Source organism: Micrasema longulum, unplaced genomic scaffold (genome assembly GCF_059751315.1).
Source record: "Micrasema longulum isolate JH-2025_06_02 unplaced genomic scaffold, ASM5975131v1 h1tg000179l, whole genome shotgun sequence".
NCBI lineage: Eukaryota > Metazoa > Arthropoda > Insecta > Trichoptera > Brachycentridae > Micrasema > Micrasema longulum.
In genome coordinates this window covers 635,913-660,678 of record NW_028277384.1, presented here as the reverse complement: position 1 = coordinate 660,678, position 24,766 = coordinate 635,913, and the positions used below count along the sequence as shown (strand labels likewise).

The window sequence follows — 24,766 nt, the reverse complement described above, 5'->3', positions numbered from 1 at the left end:
CATGCATTCACATAAATACATATAAATCATAAATAAATACATATTTAACTAAAAATACAAATTATGTACTGTGTATATGTGAAAATATGAATTGAATTGTGCTTACGTAGGGGGGTATACGTAATTTAGTTTTTTTCGAGTAATTCAACAAAAACTTTTAGACAAAGTTCCATTTAGGCAATTTCATTGTTTTTTTTTTCAATGGCACAATACTTATTTCACAAAAGTGACGATTGTCAATGGCACTTCGTCGCTATATATATATATACGATTTTACGTTTAAATAATACTTTTTAAAAAGTTTTTATGGACACCCTTATACGTGGACACAATTCAATTATTATAAATGAAACTAATCTAAAATAGTAGAATAAGCAAAACGTTTTTAATAGATATTTAACATTCGATTATTTCCTGTGAAACTGTTCTAGTTGTACACATTTCACCGAATCGAAATGAATTAAAAAATATGTATACCGGCGATATAAAAATTGTTTTGCCTTTCAATTTACATATTTTAATTTAGTGTAAGAGGTAAACAGAAAAAAATACCTGTTACTAATATAAATGAAATATTATATATATTAATTATAATAAAATTCATGTCTAAAATAAAAATAATAAAATTATAATGGTAAATAAGAGCACCAACTACTAACCTTAAGAGTTATTATTGTCTGGGCGGAAATATTGTGGCCAGCAGCTTGCAAACCCTAAAAAGCATTAACTACTTAACGAAAAATACAAACAAATACAACATCAAGTTATCATCAACAGCAACAGTCAAAGTCTCGCATCTACTAATATCCAGAAACTCCACAAGTCAGAAGAATTTTTAAGGGGTCTACCAAAACTATTTGCTGACTTTTCTGTTGTAGGAAAGCGTTTACCTTTTACTTAGATTACCAAAAAAATATGAGCATTATTTGCTTATCGAAAATTTAGACGGTCTAAGGAATTTTACATTTAAAAAAAAAAACAATTTTGAAGTGGCTTGAGTTCTGGAATTTCGTTAGTGACTTATGGGGTTGCTGAATTCATTGAACATATATTTGAGAATTACCTGTGAGTCTATTTAGACCATTGCTCTTGATTATACCCTGACTCGTGCAAACCCAAAATAAATTATACCTTACTATTAGTAAATAAATCTAAAAGCAAATATCCACCATCTAAGAATAGATAGAAAAACATTGCAAATAAACAAGTATGCGAAACAACAATAATAAATGAAACTAGTACAGTATTTGTCAGTAACTGAAAATCGGTATACATAATATTATTGTACCGATCATTATTTTTATTTCCGATGTAGTTTGTTACTTGTGCAAATTATAGCGATTTTTTTTTAAAGAACTAAATTACTAAATCCTCCTTAAGACTCCTATGCATACATACGTTACAATAATATTGTATAACACACGTGTAACAACATTTTCATATACGTAAACAACAACGAAACAAATCATAACGCCGTCGTTTCTTCTCAGGGGAATCTTTTCATTGTACCTCGTTTTCTGCATCTATGTAAATTCTTTTAGTCGTTCCTTTGCTGTCCATTCGCTCTGGATGTCCAAACCAACACACCACTCCTTTATTGATAATGCTTATCTCAGCCTCACGTAATATATGGATCTTGACACTATTTAAAATAACATGTCTGGGATATGAGAATGATTTATTTGACTGATCGTCATAATATCTGCTCAGTTCATAAAGCTTTCGCAATAATTTACATCTTTAATAATAAAACTATCTATTATGTAGGTAATTTACTCGCCACATTGGACAGATTTGTGGAAAGTTTCTTTGCTAATCCAGCAAATAAATGTTTTTATTATGTTCTGTACTATGGAAATAATCACCATCTACCGTTATTTTATATGTGCCATCTACAAAATGTAAATAATTTATGCCATCATCTAATCGATAGAAAACAAACTTTTTACCTGACAAATTTACCGTCCATAGTAAATTATTGTATGTTATTGTTTCATGTCTGTTGAGTTGACGAGCAAATGGCGTAGATTTACTCTCGAGCTGAGCCAATTTAAATTTCTCTTTGGCGATTGATTTAACAAAGTTTATGTTAATATTTTGTATCTAGAACTTATTCAAAAGTTATTAACTTAACATAACAAACCGCTTAAGATAAACAATTTTAAAATACGGATAACTTTAGAGAACGCGCAAAAGAAAAACTTCACCAGCAGACGAATTAAAAATGTATTTATTTCTAACGGCAAACTCAAACAAAAACGAACAATAATTTTAAAACAGCACGAAAATATGTAAAAAAATCAAACTACGAGTACAAAATCAGTCAAAAAACTAATACTTAGAATTTAGCATTCAACTATTGATAATAAAGACAAAACTTAAAACACAAGACATTGTAAAAATAAGAATATCTACGTTATCAGGTAACCGTCTACAATTTCCTACTCGAAAAACATCAGTACCTTAACAGCTACAATTTCAGCATAGCCCAGTGTACCACCACGAAGTGTGGTTACTGATCTTTTCATTCCCTGAAAATGCATTTATTTATTTTATTTTATATTTTTTAACATCTATCTACAATCTAACAATTATCACTCTTCTCAAATAGATAATTTTATAACTCCGTAGAACATTTGTCCTGCGTCAAGTTGGAATAAAAATTAATGTCTAAAACATGGTATTTTTGATAAATAAATATTTTTTACGATCGTCACCGACAGTTTTTTATAAAATATTTCCATTTTTCAATGAGGGGTGGTTGAACATTATTTGTTTTTTATGTTGGGGAGGACTAACGATCGAAGTTTTATTAAACAATTAGGGAGTAAAAGTTGTACCTTTACTGCTGAAAAGACATCAAACCCTGGATTTCCTAAGTCGCCTTTATGTCCCTTGTCCCCTGGTCTTCCCTGAAAATGCAGAAAAAATGAGATGGAAAGAAATATATACGCAATAAAAATAAATCCACCAAAAAGATGTCTATAAAAAAATAACACACAGTATTTTTTAACTGATTTTAAAAACACTTTTTTGATGGTTCTTTGATTTCAATGTAATCATATTATTTCGTATTATCTGTAAAGTTATTATAATATTTTTTTAATTTGTTTTTTACTTTCTAATTATATACGTTTGTGTACATATATATTTATTTTAAATATTTGAAATACATAAATTAAAACCAGTACAGCTAATTTTATTATTTGAAATTATTACATATTAACTAAAACAACATAATTTTCGTACTTCTAAATTATTAAAGCAATAAAAATACTGTATTTTCCAATTTTATTCATAATTTTCACAAATGATCGAGTTTCGTCGTGACTCGTAACCGACATCGTCAGACTGGTGGGAGACTAAACAAATTATTATATCAGGTGAAAGCAGAGGTTGTCAATCATGATTTTATATAATAATGGGAATCAACAATTTAAAAATAAATGAATTTACAAATCTCATTTATTTGCGTGTAATATAAAAATTTGTTTTGTCTACCCCAGTCTAAAGACGTCGGTCACGACGAAACCCGCTCACTGGTGAAAATTATAAACAAAAGTTAAATACAACTAAATCCAGTATTTTTATTATTATAAATTGTGCATTTTCACTTAGAAATGTAAGAGAACCTTATTATTTTTTGAAAAGAAAATTATATAAAAAAAAACAATTTTAGAAACAATTCAGGAATATAAAATAATTGTTTTATACTCACGGGATCTCCTTTTGGTCCATCTAATCCGATTGGGCCCTGAAGAAAAACAAATAAGAAAAATAAAATACAAGAAGCACTACGTTTTTTAAATAAAAGCAGAAAAGAAAGGGTTTATTATGAACAGAACAAAAAAGTTAAGGAATTATTGTTAAATTAAAAATTTGTAATAAAATAATCCTACACAGGGATATAAAATGGTGTCAAAAATATAAAAAAGGTTATTATTTTAGTACGTTTTAATATGCGTCTATTTTGTTAGTGGCAGCTCATTGTTTTATAAAGTCAAACCTACATTGTTAATTTTGTAATTAAATTGAATGTTCAGGCAGTTCTTTTACAAATAAATATCATGATATTAGATCTTATGAAAACGTAAAAGTTTCTATCAAACCACCGATTACAGTAAATTCATGTTTTTAGCTATCAATATAGACACTAAGCCATAGTTATTCATCCACCCAAGAGATAATTCACGTTAACCTATAAACCAAATGTGATCACAAAGAACCGATCGAGACCTATACAAGACGGAAACGATAATTGAACTAAACAAACCGGGTATCCTGGAAAGCCTCGAATTCCTCCGAGTCCCTGAAAAAGATTAACTTCCGTTTCAAAAATTATAGGTGTGTATTTTCTGAAACACCAATTATTATTATTGCATGCATTTCCGACTTATTTGTTTGAGGAAATTGGGCCAAATTATTTTACTATCACCATAATAGACTTTCCCTGGTTTACCTAAATAAACATGAAATAATACCAACCAAAAAACTCTAATTACGTTAGAAGATTCCTACTCGTATGTTAATAAATTCAAAAATATTATGTACAAAACTATTATGTACAAAATTATTATGTACAAAATTATTATAAATACAAATCAAAATACGCGATAAGTAACAATGTTGTTGACAAAACTATGGTGATGTATGAGATTTAGCGTCCGCTAAAAAATAGGACTTTTAGGAGTAAATTCCAAACTAAAATATACATTTTTTTAACAGAATTTAGAGTAAAATTGGAGACATTCAGAAATTAACAAAATGAACGAGGCATATCCAGAAAGTAAGAGAATTGTTTGGCTCTCGTACTGTGAGAATTTTTTTCCCAAAAGTTGGCAACACTGATTAGTAATGGGGGGAGGGGGTCTCCTGAACACAACAAGCACTGGCGACCCTCGTTAGTGCCAAAAATTACCTCGTAGTGTTCGTTTCTGTGAAAGAGGTCAATAAGATATACAGCCACGTACGAGGTGCGCGCTGTCATAAGTTTCCTTTTCGCGGAAGGAAAAACTCCGACTGAAGATTTTGCACGGATCAAAACTGTTTATGGCGAAGGTGTTATGAACCAAATAAACGTATTTAAAAGCGGTGTCGTGAGTTTAACAACGAATATTCATGACGAGCAAAAGAGTGGAGGACCTTCAATTGTGACCGATGGTTGGTGAAAAAAATGGACGAAACTGTTCGTGAAGAGCGCCGATTGACAGAAGATGAAATGTCTGCGATGGGTCCACAACTTTCCCGATCTCTGCTATACGAAACACTTACCGAAACGCTGAAATATCAAAAATAGTGCTCAAGGTGGGTCCCAAAACAATTGACAGAGCAGCACAAATTGAATCGGGTCGCTAGCGCTCGCGAGTTCCTTGAGCATTTTGAATTGGGAGGCAGTGGCGTGCGTTCCATAAAGGCATATAAGCAGTGCCTACCCTACTAGAATTTCATTAAAATAATAGCAAAAAATAATATCAAAAATATTAGTAACTATTTTTAAAATTTGAAAAACGCGCCAGAGATAATTCGGTTAAAAAAAAAAAAAAACATTACATAAGTAATATATTGTACCGATCAGCGCGCCGCTATCGGCCTGGATCGGGAGAAGCACGAACTACAAATGCCTTTTTCTTCCATATGAACATAACGCGATGCGGAAACGATATGTGTATGTGTGGGTTTTATTTTCTTAAGGTCTAACTAAGGGGGCTAATAAGTTAGACCCTGTACATTGTAATAAAACAATAAATATTTTTCATATTATAGAATATTTTCTTAAAAGTATACCGCCAACACATGTTTCAATAATTTGTCTCACTCTGTTCCATTGAAATATTTCGTATCGTATTTTTTCAACTTATTTTTAAATATACCTACACTTAAGATAATTCTTAGTTTTATATAAATTACCCTTACACTGTATAATATTCACCAGTTTTTATATAATGTATAAACAAAATTAAAAATTAAATTAAATATTTTACAGAGTAAACAAACATCCGCGTTTCGCGCATAGCTTTGCCTCCCAGTAAAAATTGATTTTGGTTCCTCGAGCCGGATTTACAAAACTCTAGTTACAATCGGAAAGTAAAATAAATTACCTGCTATGATTTTGACAACGACTGGAATAAAAAGTTATATAATTTGATGCGCTCGTAAAAACGATGTATTTTATAGGTGTGAAAAGTCCAGAGACACCGTGATAATAAATATCCAGGCGTCCATTATTTCTCAATAACGGAGTATTCTCTCCAGATAACACAATAGGGAGGGAATCTCGTATCTGGCGATAAACCAAAACTCTTTTATGTCGACAGATATAAAAGTGGACGTGCGTCGTCAGGGACAGACAAAGGATGATTTGCCGCGCTTTAATAAAGAGAAGATAATTTCCTCCATTCTGTGAAGATGAAAGGACTATTACAGGGAGGTCGAAAGGCGAGATTTGTATTCTACCATTGTGAATCGACTCAATTCCAAGGTATTGAGAAAGTAAGAACTCTCGATCTTCAATACACATAGGTACACAGAAATATCGTGAACTTATACAGGCTGTTCTGTTGAAGTTTCATGTTCAAGCGGGTGGCGTATAATATAATGTGACAGAAATAGTATCAAAATACTTCTACACCCCGTATTATATTTGTTTGTAATATAACATACAAAGAACGTGAATATATTTCTCGTAGGTGCCGTGAAACTGCGGTTCCTTATAAAATTAGCAAAATGAGTGTAGCATTATTTGCATTATTGATCAACTTTTTTTCCTAGATAACAGTTTTGTCTTTTACTGCAAATAACAAATCGTTATTATAATTCAGAAACCCCGAATTTCGTTACATACGTAACGAGCAGTACTAAAAGAAGGCTTTAAATGATAGGTGGCCAACCTTTTCAGCAGCCGGGCTAGATTTTGTAAATGAGATTTCCTACCGGGCCGTACAACAAAATTTCTTCTATTATTCAATGCAAGTAAGAAATATGTATATTTTTAAAGAAGATATAACAAAAATGAGAGTCAAACATATTTGTTAGATTAGAGTTACAATACAAAAAAAATCAATCCAAAAAATTATCTTTAGAATTCTTTAGAATTTATCGAAAGAAACAAAATTGGCAGTACAAAGCGGAGTTCTGGTACCAACCCTTATGTATGGTAGTGAAGCGTGGTGTTGAAAAAAGAAGGATGAAAGTAGACTTAACGTTGTTGAAATGCGATCTCTCAGGCAAATGTGTGGTAGGATTATGTATGATAGGTGTACAAATGTCGAAATTAGAGCAGAGTGCAAGGCTGAGATAAGCATTATCGACAAAATTAAGAAAGGGCTCTCACGATAATTTGGTCATGTGGAGCGAATGAGTGATGAAAGAACGGCTAAAAGATGTTATAATGCAAGTGTGCCTGGATGTAGAAGCCGAGGAAGGCCGAGAAAGACGTGGCATGATCAAGTACGATAAGTACTTAAAAGTAGACATGTGAAAAGTTGAAATAATCAGCGTGTGTAAAGTATATTTTTTTTTTGCACAATATGCTCCGCGGGCCATTAGCAGACACTCAGTGGGCCGCATGTGGCCCGCGTGCCGCGGTTTGGCCACCCTTGCTTTAAATCCATAATTCTACACATTGATTAGATGCTTTTAAAAATGCATAGGGTATTTATATAATATACTGTTAATTTATTTTATGAAAACATTTAAAATAATTTATTTTATCTTTTAGAATATTGGTATAAATTAGAATATTTTGTGTAAAAATATTTTATTTTTTTAAATATCAATCATATTTTCTTATTTTTTGTATGTATAATTCTATTTTATTTTAAATTACTGTTGATATTAAAAAACGTTTTTATTAATGAATATTTTATAACATATTTTGCTCTGATACTATTCCATAACATATGTTGATACTTCAAATTGTTTTTTATAATTAGATATTAAAATTTTTTATTTTTTCAAATAAATTTTGGCGGCCTCCGTGGTTTAGTGGTCAAGACACTTGACTTACACACGGAAGGTTCCGGGTTCGATTCCCGGTGAGAACACAAAAAAAATAAATGTGATTTTTCTCAAGCCTGGGTGTTATGTGATGTAATTCACAACTGTAATTTGGCCTCCTGGTCTGTTGTTGTGCAAAAAAAATCTAAAAAAAGAATACTGATTTTTTAAATTATAATTTCTTAAAAATATTATTTGAATTACATTTTTGCTCAAAATCGTTATTGGAATACATTATATTCCTCATATTTATTATATTTCTTTTCACTATGATAAATTTTTATCTTGTCTTAAATTACCGCTGGTATTTAAAAATGATTTTATTCATTTTTATAAAATTAAAAGTTTTGTTTAACATTATTAAAGCAACTTAAAAATTTTAATAACTTATATTTTAATAAAATAAATGAAACAACTTTGTTTTTAACCACTAATTTTTATTTTTCACCGACCAGTTTCAAAGCAAACAAGCTTATTTGTCAAGGTTTGGTTTGCTTTGAAACCGGTGAAAAATAAAATTTAGTGGTTAAAAACAAAGTTGTTTTATTTATTTTATTATAATGAATAACCACAAAGTTAGTGCTTCAAATATAAACTTTATAAACTTATATTTTGTTTATAAGTTTTGCATTAAATTATCATTGATATTTATATGTGTTTTTATTTAACATGAAAATTCGTTAGCATTTTTCCTTTATTAATTGTGTTTTTTTACTAACAACTCATTTGAACAAAGCTTTAATTTTTGTATCAATAAGTTTTTTTATAATTTAAGATATATGTACATTTTTATCATTATTATTTAAAATATCTGATAAACAAGTTTAGCACTATATCAAATTTATTTTTTATGTAATGGATTACAGATCCACACAACCTAAGGAGCTGAAATATGTTTAACCCAATGTAACTGAATTTTCGTATTTGAATAAATAAATAAAGATAAAAAACGCTTTTGATTTCTTCACATGACGATGAAATACTTGGCTTAGAAGATATATCTTCACTTTCTTAGAAGACAATGAATGGTAAGCGTAGAAGCATATTTTAGAACCTCCTAAAAGTTTTCAAATTCTTGAAATTGCATCTTGTTCAAAAATTTAAAAAGCCATCAAATTGCCTAAGTAGATGTAAGAATATTGATGGCTAAATTTAGTAGAATGTGGTTACAAAATTTAGATATATGTGCATACTTGAGCAGTTAAAAAATTTATCTAATAGATTTCCAAATAATTGCTTTAATTAGTATAAAGTGAATGTCTAGGACAATGCCATTCATTACAGGTAACTGAGAAAATATTATATGTAGTTTTAAAGCAAATTTCGGTGGAAAACGTAATATTATGTGTGAACTCTTAAATTTTCATATTAACTATATTGCAAGAGAAGTTAGTATATACTGACAAGGCAAAGTCTAACCGCATTTACGATGGGTGCATAATATATAAACATGAGAGAAGCCTCTAAATGCATTACTGGATACGCTTTAACATTGTAATAATGTTATCCTTAGAAGCATTCGTGTTTTGAATTTACGTAACAAGAAAAATAAACAGTTAAGCTATTTAAATGCACTCCGCTCATGAACGTTTGTATCCTTCGAAGTTACTAAGAGAAGGGTTTAAAGTTTAAACGAACTTATGCACCTAATTTTTGTTATAATTTTGATATTAATCGCTTTGTAAATTGTAACTCATGTATTATAGTTTCCTAATGACAAAAGACGCAAAAGATGTTCTATCTTTGTTTTGAATGAAAAAAGAATAAACCGATTCCTGGCATAAAAAAAGCGTTATTTACATTTTTAACACAAATAACCATAACCATATTTTCTTTAAAATTACGAAAACGTTACTAAAAATCGAATTCGTTTGAAAATGCCCTAACAAGGCGAAACAATTGTCACGAAATTTTTTGTTTTTATATTTTTTATATTTGTAAAATTAAAATAAGTGTTCAGTCGACTCAAATCAGTGTTTGATTTCTAATATTATAAACTTAAAATTAATTAAAATGTTTTCTAAAATTTTCGATGACAGTCGATAAAACAGAGGACAAGTTACACAGTAAAAGAAAGGTTAAAAAAAGTGTCAAGTTAAGTAATCTTTAAGTTTTCGTCAAAATGGACAAAACGGGTTGCATGATAAAATATGATAAAACAACCCAACTACCCAAGTATAATTAAACTAACGTTTGTGCACTAACTAACAACTGGGCTTAAGGCACAAAATGTGGTGTTCACACAATTGTATACAAACTAATTCGAGCACTGTCGTTTGTCGCGAATTAAAAATTTTAACAGGAAAAAAAATGTCGGCCCTCTTCCTTGACTCTTCCCATTTTTTTAGGATCGGCCCTTCTAGTACGCAGTCTCCAATCCTTCCTGTCTAGTGTCATCTCAGGGGTCAGCTGCTCCCTCGCAATATTGGTCCATCGGGTGGTTTGTGGACGACCTCGAGCTCTCTCTTGTGTGGGGATATTTAACGCAAGTCTGACCGCGTGATCGTCATTCCGTCTATTAACGTGTCCGTACTTTTAGTTTCTGCGGACTGGGCGCGACCTCAAAACTACCGCGAACATACCTATTCATTTTTTATCTTATCAATCCTGGTAACACCTGCGGACCATCTGAGCATTTTAATTTCTGCAGTATGAATTTACTGCTATTGCTTTTTCTTCATGGTCCAGCATTCTGATCTGTAAAGCATAGCTGGACGAGCGGCCGTCTTGCATATTTTGCTCGGGGTTTTTATCGTCATTTTTGGATCGCACACAACACCTGACAGGTGTCTCCATTTTATCCGACCCGTAAGAACTCGGTGTATTACATTTGCATCTACGGACGCATCTGGCGTAACTACAGATCCTAGGTATTTAAACTGTTTAACTTTTGGAAGAAATGTGTTGTCTATGTATACTATTGTATAGGTACTATATGTATTAAGGGAGTCAGTGTTACTATCGAAAATACTAGACATGTACTCCGTAGAAAATAATGTTTCGGTTTTAATTGTAAATAATTTTCAACGACTGGTTACTTTTAATGCGGTTAACTGCGTCATTAAAGTCATCATTATTATTGTTTTTCCGCACCTAATGGTGCATAGAGCACTGCATTGGTACACCAATTGCAGCGTATATTAATCATTTTTGTTACGTGAAGATAAGATTCTCAGTCTTGCGCTCCAGGTATTAGTCCAGGGACTATGAAATATTCTATTTCAGGAATCGAACCCGAGACCTCTTACATGGTAGGCAAACGCACTGACCATTACACCGCGAGGTCGACTAAGTCATGAAAGTATTATTTATACATTATTTTACGAAACTAATATAACACATTTATTTTTAAAAGTTGTTGAGTTATCGAATTGGTTAGGTGCATTACGAAATTAACATGTTATTTTAAGCGTAACAATTATTGGTGAGAAGAAACATAACATTTGATTAGATTGCGCATATTAACCTAAGCTTAACAAAATGCGACTTGTTTGTTAGGTAGATGTAGATACTTCTAGAAAGTCAATGAAGGAAAACCACGTAATACCTACTACAGCAAAAACCTAAGCGTTAGTTTCTCTACAAAAGTTAGACACTACGGATTAAACTAAAATACGGTTAAGGGTGTTAATGTCATTTCTTACGGTGTTGTTTTGTTAGAACTAGCTCTAGTTGGTACAAAATGGCTTCTTGTTAGTTAAAAAGCAAAAACCAATCCACCGGGTGAACTGAAAACTTCTTACCATATAGCCACGTTCACCTTTTTCGCCCTTTGTACCCTGAAATACAAGCATTAGACCCGATAAAACAAATTTCCTGCACTAAATCTTTCGAGACCACATCTGTAATTAACTTCAACTTTTTTCTTACAACTTTCGCATAATATTTACAAGAATATATGAGGTTTAATTTTGAACAATAGTAATGATAGACATCAATATCTAGCTGAGGCATATTGATCAAGAAGAAATATTTTTAAAAAAACAGTGAACAGATAATAAAATGAAGATTGTTTAGTCATCTTCAAAACAGGTAATCTTAGTAAGAAGAAACCTTAATTTGAATTTATGCACAATTTTTTATCCAGTATGTAAAAAAATAAATAAAGCTAGTTTGAACTCAGTCTGTAAGATCATGGTTAAAAAAAAATCTTAAACATGATATTAATCGAAAATAAAGAAGTTACCTATATGTTTTTACTAGAAAAACTATTTGTTTTATGGTCCCGGAAATAATGGTTTACAAGTTTGCGATTGATTATTTATTTTTAATTAAATAGCCTTATTATTTTTTATTTTTTACGGTTAGAACAGAAATAGGACTCCGAAATTTATGTCCTGATAAGCTAGAAATAAAAATTTTGTTACAGTGCGAGTTCAAATGAAACATTGAGAGTTTACTTATTTTAACAGGATAAATGAATGAGTTGGTTACCGGATTTAAGAACTAGCTCACAATTTTATCAATCAAATATAGTGCTCATACCTATTAAAATTTAAAAAACTCACGTCAAGGGCTCTGGAAAAAAATCACATTTAAATAGGTATGAAAACAACCACTATGTATGTTTTTTTAAATATACACAATCACCTTATAACTATGCTGACACACATAAATTAAGATATATTTTTCAGGAAAAAAACGCATTGATTTTATTATGTAGAATTTTTATACCCCACTGTATTAGATAATTTTTTTCACTGTTAAAGTTTTTTAATAGTATTACAAAATTGTTATGATGATCCATTTCATAATTTCATAATTATTCAAAGAAAATATGTAAATCCCAAGCAAACGAAAAAATGCCGTACTAAAAAGCTTTTAAAAATAAACGGAATAATCATTTAATTATCAAATTATCAAGGCAGCGTTTTATGTGGAAAAAATAGGAAAGGAAGAGAAAAATAATTTAATTCATTATACCGGAAATCCATTTTTGCCAGGAGCTCCAGTTGATCCCTGAAAAAAGGCAAAAATATTTGCTTAACAAAAAAATGCAACCAAAAATAAAATGCCAAATAATATTTACACAACACACAAATACTCTTAAAAATAATACTGCCTGAATTTTAAAAGATACTTTTATGTTTTTATTGTACCTCATTAAACAAACCCTAATTATGAAATCAAACGATTTTTAAATTATGTGTCACCCTTATCTAAACATTTTTGTTGAGTAAAAAACTCATAAATAAACAAAAAAACAAATAAACTCTTATTCGCATCTAAATAATAAAATAGTATAAGAAAATATTTTTAATTTATCTCGAGACCGTTATATCAATGAGGTTATAATATATTTGCCGTTATTTAATATCATGTAACTCTTTGAATTTTACTGATTCTTTCTTAAGTAGTTAGCCATTATATATATAATAATATGACGAATTCTAATAATTTACATACATACGAGTATATGTAGGTATGCTAATTTGTTTTTTGGATCAATAAAATGGTATAATTCAACAATGAGAAAAATATGAATTCAAGTTGAGTAAAAATCAATCGTATAAAATATAGTAAAACGGCATCAAAAGAAATTATAAAATAAACATTTTGCGACCGTGTACGTTTTTAAAATCGTAAACATATTTTTTTCAACGGAGATGAAGCTGTTGGGAATATTGAAGTTTAGGCAATAGTTTATAAGTAAGGCCCATTGTGTAATATTAACCATTCTGCCGATAAAAAATTGACTTCTATATTCACGTTTGTCATTTTTAGATTTTGTATATGTAACCTACTTGGTTTTAATATTACATTCTCGCTCGTGTTAGTTTACGATATATAATGAAAGTATGAAGAAAATTAGCGAAATGTATTTTTTGAAAGAGGTTAGTTTTTCAGATTCCTTTGCACGCGGTGATGTAACATCGTGTTACCATAAGCAAAAGACGGAATTTTCTAAAGTGCGAACATTTGCAAAAAAAAATTTTAGATACATACTGTTAAATAATTCCTTTTCCATAATTTATATAAATAAACATATATTTAGCCCTGTCATAGCAAAATAAATTTAAAATCATAAATACGGTGCTTATTTTACATGCGTGCGTCCCCGTTCACTGTTAATAACTGACTGAATCTGTTTTACACAAACACTGGCTACAGAACAGGGTTTTTATATTTCTTGTTGTGATCTTCGTGCTCCCTCATATACAGATTTATTGCGGTATTAGCGGATAATCATTCTTCGCGTAGCAAGGATAAATATTTTTTGTATTAATAAAATCCAGGATAGTTCAACAAACTTTACTTTCAAAATCCGGTGAGAAAATGTCAATTTGAAGATTACGAAAAATATAACTTCAGCATTTAAAAAAACATTTAAAAGAGAGATGCATCGAGTCTTGTATCCTTTGTAGCCTAGTGTGAAATCATAGCCACACAAGAGTAAATATAATCTTAAATGATTGATAATACTAACAAATTACAACAGGGATGGAGAAATACGGAATGAATACGGAAGTCTAGGCATTTACAGGGCTTATGACTTGTCATTGGCTAGTTTAAGTGACCACTTTACAGACTGTGTAACATTCACCATTTTGCCTATGTTTAAACATCCATATATCTTCAATTCTTCCATTTATTGATTTTGATATTCTTCCATATATTGACGTTTGAATTACATACTTCTAAATACAAAAAGTACTGAAAAATCAACATTCGCTTATTTATCTTTTGAACCACTGACTGAGAACTAATGCGAACATTTTATAGTTTACTTTGGACCTTTTTTCATGGAAAAGGTAAAAGTACATTTCAAGCATTGTACCAAAATTCATTGGAAAACCATTAAACTTTCGTTCGTCGAGTCTTAAACGTACTCGTATATAAAATATATCAATGGCCGTACACAAGAATTGGGTAAATCGGGGACAAGTTGATCGTAAAGTGTGGAAATAAAATATTTAATTCACTTACCGCTGGTCCTGGCTCTCCCGCGTCTCCCTTTTTACCCTTCTTGCCTCTTTTTCCCGGCGGGCCCGGTGGACCTGAAAAAAGAGAAAAAAATATTTAATTACAGAAGTTTTAAAAAGAAAAGTAAAAACCTACGAACTTTGACAATATTTTGAGGGTATTACGGAATGGATATGCCTTAGAACTGCCAACGCTTCTGCATCACCTCCAGGTGTGCAGCAACCATTTGTGTGGGGTCTGTGTTATGCAAGCTCCAGACGTTACTGCGACCTATGTAGATCTATTCTGATTGGTTCCCGTGAATAGTTTTCGCTCTCCTAGCCCAGGTCTACTGAGTGGAAGGCAAGAGTTTTCATTTAGTAATTTAGTAATGAAAACTCTTGCCTTGATAAGTGCTCACTTTCATCTACTTGACATTCTATTTTGAAGGCTTATAATAAAACAAAATGGGTCATCAAATAAAAACCATAAAAGGTTAGACATTTTTTTTTAAATAGTTCTACTACCGGTTAAACCTTAACTTCTCTAACTATGCTGAAAGTATGCAGTACCATGGAATAAACTCTCTTAAAAATTGAAGAATAATGTTAGACCAGTTATTTTTATACAAATTAATAAATAATCAAATTGATTACCCTTATCTACTTGAAAGACTTCCATTCCGTGTGCCATCTAGACCGACAAGACAAAATCTTCTGTTTTACACAGATAACGCGTCAGCAAACTATTTGAAACAATCTACAATACCTAAAATATGCGACCAATATAACAGTAGATTTACCGAGGCTGATATTTTTTATGACAATGTATGTAAATTTAGGTCAAAAATCTTTGAAATATCGAGAGAAGCGGATATTTCATTAACTTTATTATTATACACATATTTTTCATTTCTTATATTTAGTATAATTAAAATTATTGTACTAAGTGTAAACAATTTTTTGGTGTGTACATGAGTGTCCTACATTCATTTACAAAAAAATTACAATTTTGGGGACATACTGTTTGTTTACCCAATAAAATAAATAAATAAAATTATATATGCAACATGCATTTACAATATCTTGCAGAGCAGAAATTTTTCTTCCAAATGACGTATAACTTTAACCGCTTTATTTTACTTTTGGTGATAATCAATATCATTCCCCTTTCCACACCTTCTGCTGCAAAAGGCACTGCATTAATAAACCAATGAAGCTCATTTCAACCATCTTATACGTAAGCCGATCAGTCTTACGCCTCAAATGCCGGTCCAGATTAAATATTGCAGCTCAAACAACCTTCCAAATCAATATTTTATGTCTGCCTTCCCAGGAATCGAACCCAAGACCTCGAGAATGCTAAACGAATTCGTCAATCATTACATAACGAGGCGAAATTATCTCCACCTGATTTCCGTTTTCAGAAATTTTACCTGAGAGTAGCCATGCAGTCGAAAACACTCGTTCAGGTTCACGCATTTAGACTGGGCTGCTTAAATTGACAAAAAACAAAAAAATAAAAAATTGTGTTTGTTTTCAACTCTCTAAGACACATTCTTGACAAAAAAAACTTCGAAAAAAGTGTATTTCTCATTAGGTGAAAGTCTTATTGAGTATGGTATTATTTCGTGGGGTGGGGCCGTGAAAAATGCTATTCAAGCATTAGAAATTGCACAAAAGTGTGTTCTCAAGGCTCTACTCGGGGTCCCTATCAGGACCCTACAGCTGAGGTGTTTGAACGAGTAGGTGTTCTGAACGTCAGGCAACTGTATGCTAAGGCACTTCACGTTCACACTCATAAACACAGTGGAAATATTTGGTCAAAGGAGTCAAATATACCTTGGACCAAGGATATATAACAATATACCATTTGTCACTAAAGCAGATAAAAATCTTGAGCAATTTAAAATATTTGTATAAAAATGGCTACTTGATTTGAGTCCCGAGAACTGTCTTGAGATGGTCACCCCACCAAAGTAGTAAACTTGTTAATAAATAATTATTTTTGCTTTTCGTGTTTTGTATTTGTATCCACACAGTGTCTCTATGAATATATGTCATACACTCGTATATTTGGCATTTGTGCGGATGTTGGGCCACCGGGAGCTGACAGTAGCTTGTAACTTGACCTAATGTCTGCACAGTAGTTAAATGTGTCTATCTATTTCTTTCTTTTTTATTTTTTATTTTTCTCTCTTACTCTTATATATGTATATCTGTGTGGATTTAAATGTGAATATATTATATTTTAAATATATATATTTTATATACACTATAAGTATAATATATTAAATCATGTAAACGAATGCCTCGACATGGGTTGTGCCCAGTGAGGTATTCATATTTTTTTTAAAAAAGTTTCATGTAAAACGTGAAATATTAAATAAATAAATATAACTGTGTTCGTCATCTGCCTGGACACAGAAAATACTTATTTAAATGATTTTACACCGGTTTATAGCTCTCAAAAATTAAGATATTTAAGAAAGATAAATTTATTACATTTCATTTACCTACTATGAACATTTTTTGTAATTGAACATGAATTCTAAAAACAAAAAATAAAAATTATTTACGTCTTTTTTTTTAACCTATTCGTTTAAAAATAATCCGGATTTTGAGTTCCGTAACCCTGCAACTGGCAAAAAAGGTACTTAGAGCTAGTTATGTAAATTTAAGTATAAATCTACACGTAACATAAACAAACGGTTTTGGTGAGAAAGATCTAGCCGTTTCGGGTGGCTAACGGTTCACAGAGAGCACATTTCAAAGTTTGTACAATGTGCGGCTTTAAGGAAGTTAAGATATTTTAGAGTTGAAAATATAAGACACTGGATTAATTATTACCAGTATGGAATGCGAATTAAGACGGGAGTGGAATTCTTAAGGATGTAATAAAGTCAGGAATTGCCGAATATTATTATTTGTTCTCGTAAACTATGGAGTCTAAATAGGGTTTTCCACTTTCGTCCTAATCAGTTTACCAATATCGGCAATTGTAAAATCCACGCGTTCCTAGTTTAATATCTGAAGCGATTTTTAAGAAACTGTCAAGAATTTTACAGACTAAATTATTATTTTTGTCATTAAAAAATGAGTGAGAAGTTTGTAGATAGGGTGATATTTTAAATTGAAATAAAATATAAATACTTTTTAGTTTTAAAGGAATGATAAAAATGTTCATCTCATAAACAAATGCTTTTCGCGAAGTACAAAAATTAATATTATTTCAGAATTACTACCTTTTTCAAAAATCCTCAATGGTTTTTATTTTCTAATATTCGTTTATTTTTATTAGGAAAAACAACAGATGTCATATAAATAAAAAATAAATAAAAGTAGTACAAACATCCAGTTACAGTTTTTTTTTTTTATTTATTTACTTAAGTTAGTTAATATTACATTGTATATTAACTAATATATTTACAATTATAACAAATACTTATTAAATATTTCTTACATAACTACATTATTACAACTACATTTTCACAAATATAATTATAAAACATGTTACACAATTAAAAAAAAACACATGATATTATTTAAAAAAAGAGCACTGTAAGAAAGTTGATAATGAGAAAATAAAGTAGAGGGGTGGAGGAGAGAGATTTTCTTAATAAGTTGACCAATTCGAAATTACATAAACAAATTAAAAAGTTTGATAAGTGTTTGGATTTTTGTGTGAATCAGATCATAAAAAAATATTTGGGTACATTTACAATAGGTAAATATAATACTATTCAAAATTATTTGCAAATTTGATTTAAAAACAATTTTCGTCTGTTGTCTGTTCTTTTGTGAATTTTTATTATTTATTAAAATGTAATTGCCTAGTTTAGAACTGTTTGGTATGTACCCTTGTTAGCTGGGCAAAGTTTTTACAAAAAATGTATATATGATAGAATGTATTAATAAATTAATGAAATAACACATAAAATAATAAAACTATTACGCGTTTTCACTAAAGTCTTCATTTGTACAATTTCCTTTTCGCTATCCGCTGTACGCACTTTTAAAAATGAATTACTCTTTTGAATAGCTGATATTACAATACTTAAAATACAGCTGTCATAAAATACGCTATTTGAACGCAAAATCGATAAAAGTTTAGTTATTTTCTTATTGAATATTTACATTAACAGCTTCAAATGAATTGAACGATTTCAAAGCCCTGGGTTAAACGATTAGTAAATCCGCTTTCATAAATGAGGGTTATCTTTGTTCTACGATATGAAATTAATACTTGTATCGTGTTTTGGTAATTGTAAGAGGGTATGTTGGATGGGTTCATATTAAGTTTCTATGGTGATATACGAGTATGAATACCCGGTTAAGTCAGAGCGTCCACAAAATACTTCCATTTTCAGCCCCCGAGCATGAAACAAGTGTGTCATAATCTTAAATAAGATGAAGGGGATGAATGCCATAATAATAACAGTGAGATGATGTTTTTTTCATCATCTCAGTAACAATATGCTTTTGAGATACTCATCATAAGCATAAAAAATAATTTATAAACAACTCACTTTGATTACAACTGGAAACAACACACTATGATTTTTATTTATTTTTTTACATATCTTTTAGGTTTATAATATTTCCTCATTGGTGACTATTTTATGTTTTATTGAAGCGCATATTTTATATAAGATTTTTGGTGGGTTTTTTTGGGAAAACATTTATTTTTAATTTACGTTACAGTTTTATAGGTCTGATATTGTGTGTGTTCTAACTTATATTTTATTTGTATTTTTTTTATATTTTGCTTGATTTTAGTTATTTATATTCATTGTTGTGCACACAGTGCTATGTAGGTAAAATAAAGTAATTAAAATAAATATAAACCCAACACAATAATTATAATACAGTTTTCTAAATAGGACAACAAGATGGAACGAGCATGTGTATAATACGTGATTTTATTTGTGTTGGTGTTTTTATTTTTTTTATTAGTGTGGAGTATGGAGTGCGGTGTATGGATAGATGAGTGTAAAATTTGGTGTTTACGTTATGTTATATTTAGTTACTTTTTGCTTTTTTTAAAAATCATGATTGCCCTATTGTATTTTTTTGTATTTTTGTTTTCAGATAAATTCACACGTTTAATGATTTTATTTTTAAAAAATATTTTGTTCGTCTTGGGCCTTTATTATAATGTTTTGGTAAAAGGCAAAAAAAAAGAAAAAAATACCGGCGTGCAAGTTACGAAATACGAACCAGGACAAGTGGTTTTGACTCGATGGTTACTCAGGTGAAAAATCTGAAAAGGGAAATTGATTTGAGATATATCCGCCTTGTGGTGATCAGTCTTACGCCTTAGGTGCCAGTTTAAAGACAGTGAAATAATGCAGTATGGAACCATCTTTAAAATTCATATTTCATGTCGACCCTTCCAGAAATCAAACCCAGGACCTAAAGCATGGTAGGTGAACGCGCCAACCACTTGACTCCGAGGCCGACGTTTATACCACTCGATTATCTTTATTAGATTATCAAGATTAATATAAACCAATTAATTCAAGTTCTAGAAGAAAACACGCAAACATATTTTAATATTTAAACCATTGAGAAACTATTTTGAGATAAAAGGAAAAAAAGTAATAATGGTATCATTCTGATTCTATACAACTTTTGTGTTAATGATTAAGCAGTTGTACAATAATTTGAATTTATCAAAAGCCCTACAATTAACTATTTAGGTAACAATACGAGTAATAAATTGAAGAGCTAAAGGTATTGATTTAGTGTTTAATAGCACCTTTGTAATAGCGCCTTAGAAAATATAAATAAAGATTGGAGGTATTAATTAAAGGTTTCAAAACGCGTTGAAACTTTTCAGATGCTTTGAACGACTTATTTTAATATTAAATATTAAGAATAACTCTAACAAAAAAAAATATTTTTAGCAAAAACAAAAAGTTACCTTCTTGGAGAATAAAAACAAATAAAGCTTTTTAAAACTGCAGTATTTCATTATTCCTGGACTGGTACCTTACCTTCATTTAACAGTTGATCGAACTACGCTTTGACTTAACTATACAGTGATATATAAAAAGGGATGTTAATGATAATAAACTTAATGGAATATAGACACCTCCATTTTTCCTATTAAAGACTAGAAACGACAAATAATATAAATAGCTACTAAATAAGATTTTTGCTATCGAAGTATTCAATAAAAAGTAACATACACACCTTTACAAAAGAAAAGTCCTAATTTCGCCCAAAGGGCGTCATATAAAATAAAACGAATTGGGCAGTAAACCTCAATGGAACGATTAAAATTACCACTGTTTTCATGAAAATTGAAATTTACTTTTCTGGTTTATGATGCGGCGATCAAATCATTTATAAAAAGGGTTAGCCCTCCAAAAGCAATAATTAGACGGTTGATCACGTTGTTGCATAGTAAAAAGGGCTATTAAGACACTCAAGCAATAAAACTTAATCCCTTCGATAAAAACATAAAATGATATCAAGTGGATTAGATATAATAAAATGAACTTCTGATTCGTACGTTGATATAAAATGGTTATACCTCACGGGAAACTTATACATGTAAACGTAATACCACTTTTTAACTGCATCAATACTTGACGGAAAGGTATTAAATATGTAATTATCAATAACACCTAAAAACAACATTTACGCGATTTAACCTATGGCCGTGTTTAATTTTTCTACCGATTAAGAGCAAAGTTGAATCAAAGATGGCTTCCATCTTCTGCGGGTGTTCTAAGAACTAAAACATCAAGACGAGTCAAAGCTGAATTCATAGCCCAGACGCCGCGCCGGGTAGTTTTGCCTAGAAATAATTTAAGGAGTTTTAATAACTAGTGACTAAATAAACAAAAATTATACATAAGCATGTATTTCAATAAGCATCTGGACAACACGTTAATAATTTATAAATCTATGCAATATCTCGCAGCAGTCTCCTACAATGGTCTCTTCCAAAAAAAATAAACAAAGAAAAATTAGATTAGTGCAGGGTAAAACGATTATACAAACACATATTTTGTTAGTAATAAATATTAAGTCGTCTTATATATATATTTACAAATATAATATATATAAGAAGATATTTATATGAATATTGCAAATATACTCCATCATGACAATAAGAAGAACATATCAAGTTAAATTTAAGGAACAAAAATTATTTCACTGCAAAATAATGAAATAGGAAGACATGGAACGATTTGAAGCAATTTTTATTGAAGAGTTCGTGTAAAAAAAGACCACCATTTTTATAATCCAAGTTTTATATACCACGCGCCTGTCAAGTCCTGACATGTAATGACAATTATTTTTCCCCCAACACAGAATATTACTGATATCTATGGGTAAAATCTTAAAATTCGATATTTGAAAGATCTGTGGTGTGTAAGATACAACATAATGGTTGGCATGCATATGATACTAAAAAAATAGAGGAATGATTTAAAAAAGGATCATGTTAATGTAAAAACATAAAGCAAATTAGTTTTAAAACTTGTGGTACAGAGTTTTTGGTTTCAAACGCAACAATGCTTTGAGAACTTTTCAGACGAAATATTTCCATATCTCACAACCCCACTTCACAGGAACGCAAATATTTTAAATAATCTAGAAAAAAAAATCTTTGGAATTTTTTTCAGTATTTTTTAATTGAAATATACCATTTCACAACATAGATCAGATTCCCGGTAAAATTTAAATGAAATGTTGATTTAAAATAGTATTTTACATTTTAGTATTTCATACTTCCTGGACTAAGACTTATAATAATGTGAAAACGAATTCACTAGAATAAAAACAGCGTGACAACCAGTCTAGTCGGAACAGCAGTCGCCAATATTTCTTCCCAATATTGAATAAACTTGAGTGGAGCCAAGCCGCTAAGCAATAAATTCTCTTTCAAAATGTCTCTCATATTATTTCTGAATCTTTTGTCTATATATTTGAGTATTTGAATTAGTTTACCTTCAAAACAATGTCATAATAAATACCAAGTGAACCTGAAATGACATTGTAGGTAATCATACACGAAGGAAATAAGAAATTAAACAAATACGTATTACGATAATACTACTTAATCCGTGATTTACGGGGAGGATTTTATAAAATGTATTAATCCCCGTTAATAAATTCAGCATTTATTAACTTCGAGCCAATCTTATATTTTCATTATGAAAGTAAACTTTATTGAGTCGTAATACGATAATGTTAATGTTAAGAGAAATAATGTTAATAATTCCTTTTTTCATTTGGTTTTATTATGATATGAAATGCTATTGCTTTGCTAAATTTACATAAAAATATTAACTTCGGTGTACTCAGGCACATTCAGAAACCTTACGTTTTTCAGAATTGTTCTTATTGCAAGAGTTTTTAGGATTATTTTTTTTTCACAATAATTTTTCAGGATTTTGCCATTTCTTTAAGTTTTTTGCAAAAGGCACTACTATATTAGTGTTGTAAGGGGTTATTCGTAGTATGAGTAGTATATTTCGTTTTGTTTTGTCTTTTGTAATTTTTGTCTTAATATATATTTTAGAGGTTTAAATAAAATAGCTCTGTTTTATGAACTATTTTTTTTTGTCACAACCGACTAGTTTCGGCAACTACACGTCGCCCTCTTCAGGGGTATATGTAAAAAGTTGCACTATATTATTGTTACACTGAAGATAAGGGGTTGTTCGCAAAGACGTTGCGTCTTTTTTGGTGAGATATGAGTAGTATATTTCGTTTTGTTTTGTCTTTTGTAATTTTTGTCTTAATATATATTTTAGAGGTTTAAATAAAATAGCTCTGTTTTATGAACTATTTTTTTTTGTCACAACCGACTAGTTTCGGCAACTACACGTCGCCCTCTTCAGGGGTATATGTAAAAAGTTGCACTATATTATTGTTACACTGAAGATAAGGGGTTGTTCGCAAAGAGGTTGCGTCTTTTTTGGTGAGATATGAGTAGTATATTTCGTTTTGTTTTGTCTTTTGTAATTTTTGCCTTTATATATATTTTAGAGGTATAAATAAAATTGCTTTGTTTTATGAACTACCTTTTTTTGTCACAACCGACTAGTTTCGGCAACTACACGTTGCCTTCTTCAGTGGTATAGAGTTGTAGTGTAGTTGCCGAAACTAGTCAGTAGTGGACAATAAAAAGTGGTTCATAAAACGAAGCTATTTTATTTAAACCTCTAAAATATAAAAACGAACTACAAAGTTAGTGATAATTTTTTTAAATTTTTATTACTTATGTAAAATAATGTATCTATTACCAAAACATATTTAATAAATAAATCAAAAATACAGACATACTCAATTTTCTTCTTCAAGATGTTTACCTAAGAGTAGCCATCGAGTCAAAAGCACACGTTTAGAGTTCTGAATACAGAACCAAAAAACTACAGCGAAAAATATATCTTCATAATTACATTACCTACTAGTTATTCAAACTCGAATCTCATGCGTGATATTAATATTATTTATAAATTATAGAGCGGCATTTTCGTAACATTTTTATTATTTTAGGTAATTATTATAGCGTCATTTTCGTGAAAATCACCTCAAGGGCGCTGAAAAATAATTATCGCAACACATCTCACAGCTACAGAGCACATAAGCGGTTGTGATTCTACGAGTAGTTCCCCATTTCAAGTAATGAGGAATTTTAATACTTTATATAAATGAGCTAGATTACATCACGTCTTGCAACTATAGAGCGCCTAGACGATAAGAAATCCGACCCCCTATTAACGTATCTCAATACTTCAAGGGCGCATTACTAAATTGATTATATGGAATATTGAACTAAATTTGAATGAAGTATTTTCGAGTTTTTTTTAATTAGCAAAATGGTAGGTATATAATTATTTTTC

General features: G+C 30.3%; 1 protein-coding gene across 27 annotated transcripts in view; it reads right to left on the bottom strand.

The window, feature by feature from the left end:
- Nucleotides 1-24,766, bottom strand: part of LOC148283902 (uncharacterized) — a 613,230-nt gene that overhangs the window by 36,792 nt on the left and 551,672 nt on the right. For 10 of the 27 annotated variants that reach the window (XM_088243010.1, XM_088242985.1, XM_088242983.1 and 7 more), the window contains exons 2-8: nucleotides 14,923-14,993; nucleotides 12,919-12,954; nucleotides 11,739-11,774; nucleotides 4,274-4,309; nucleotides 3,719-3,754; nucleotides 2,841-2,912; nucleotides 2,463-2,531 (exon numbers count right to left, since the gene is read on the bottom strand). In XM_088243010.1, coding sequence (XP_088099136.1) covers nucleotides 2,463-2,531; nucleotides 2,841-2,912; nucleotides 3,719-3,754; nucleotides 4,274-4,309; nucleotides 11,739-11,774; nucleotides 12,919-12,954; nucleotides 14,923-14,993 — 356 coding nt within the window. Of the gene's footprint in view, nucleotides 1-659; nucleotides 714-2,462; nucleotides 2,532-2,840; nucleotides 2,913-3,718; nucleotides 3,755-4,273; nucleotides 4,310-11,738; nucleotides 11,775-12,918; nucleotides 12,955-14,922; nucleotides 14,994-24,766 lie in introns of all 27 variants that reach the window. The other 17 variants (XM_088242987.1, XM_088243001.1, XM_088243005.1 and 14 more) reach the window with 12 other exon arrangements.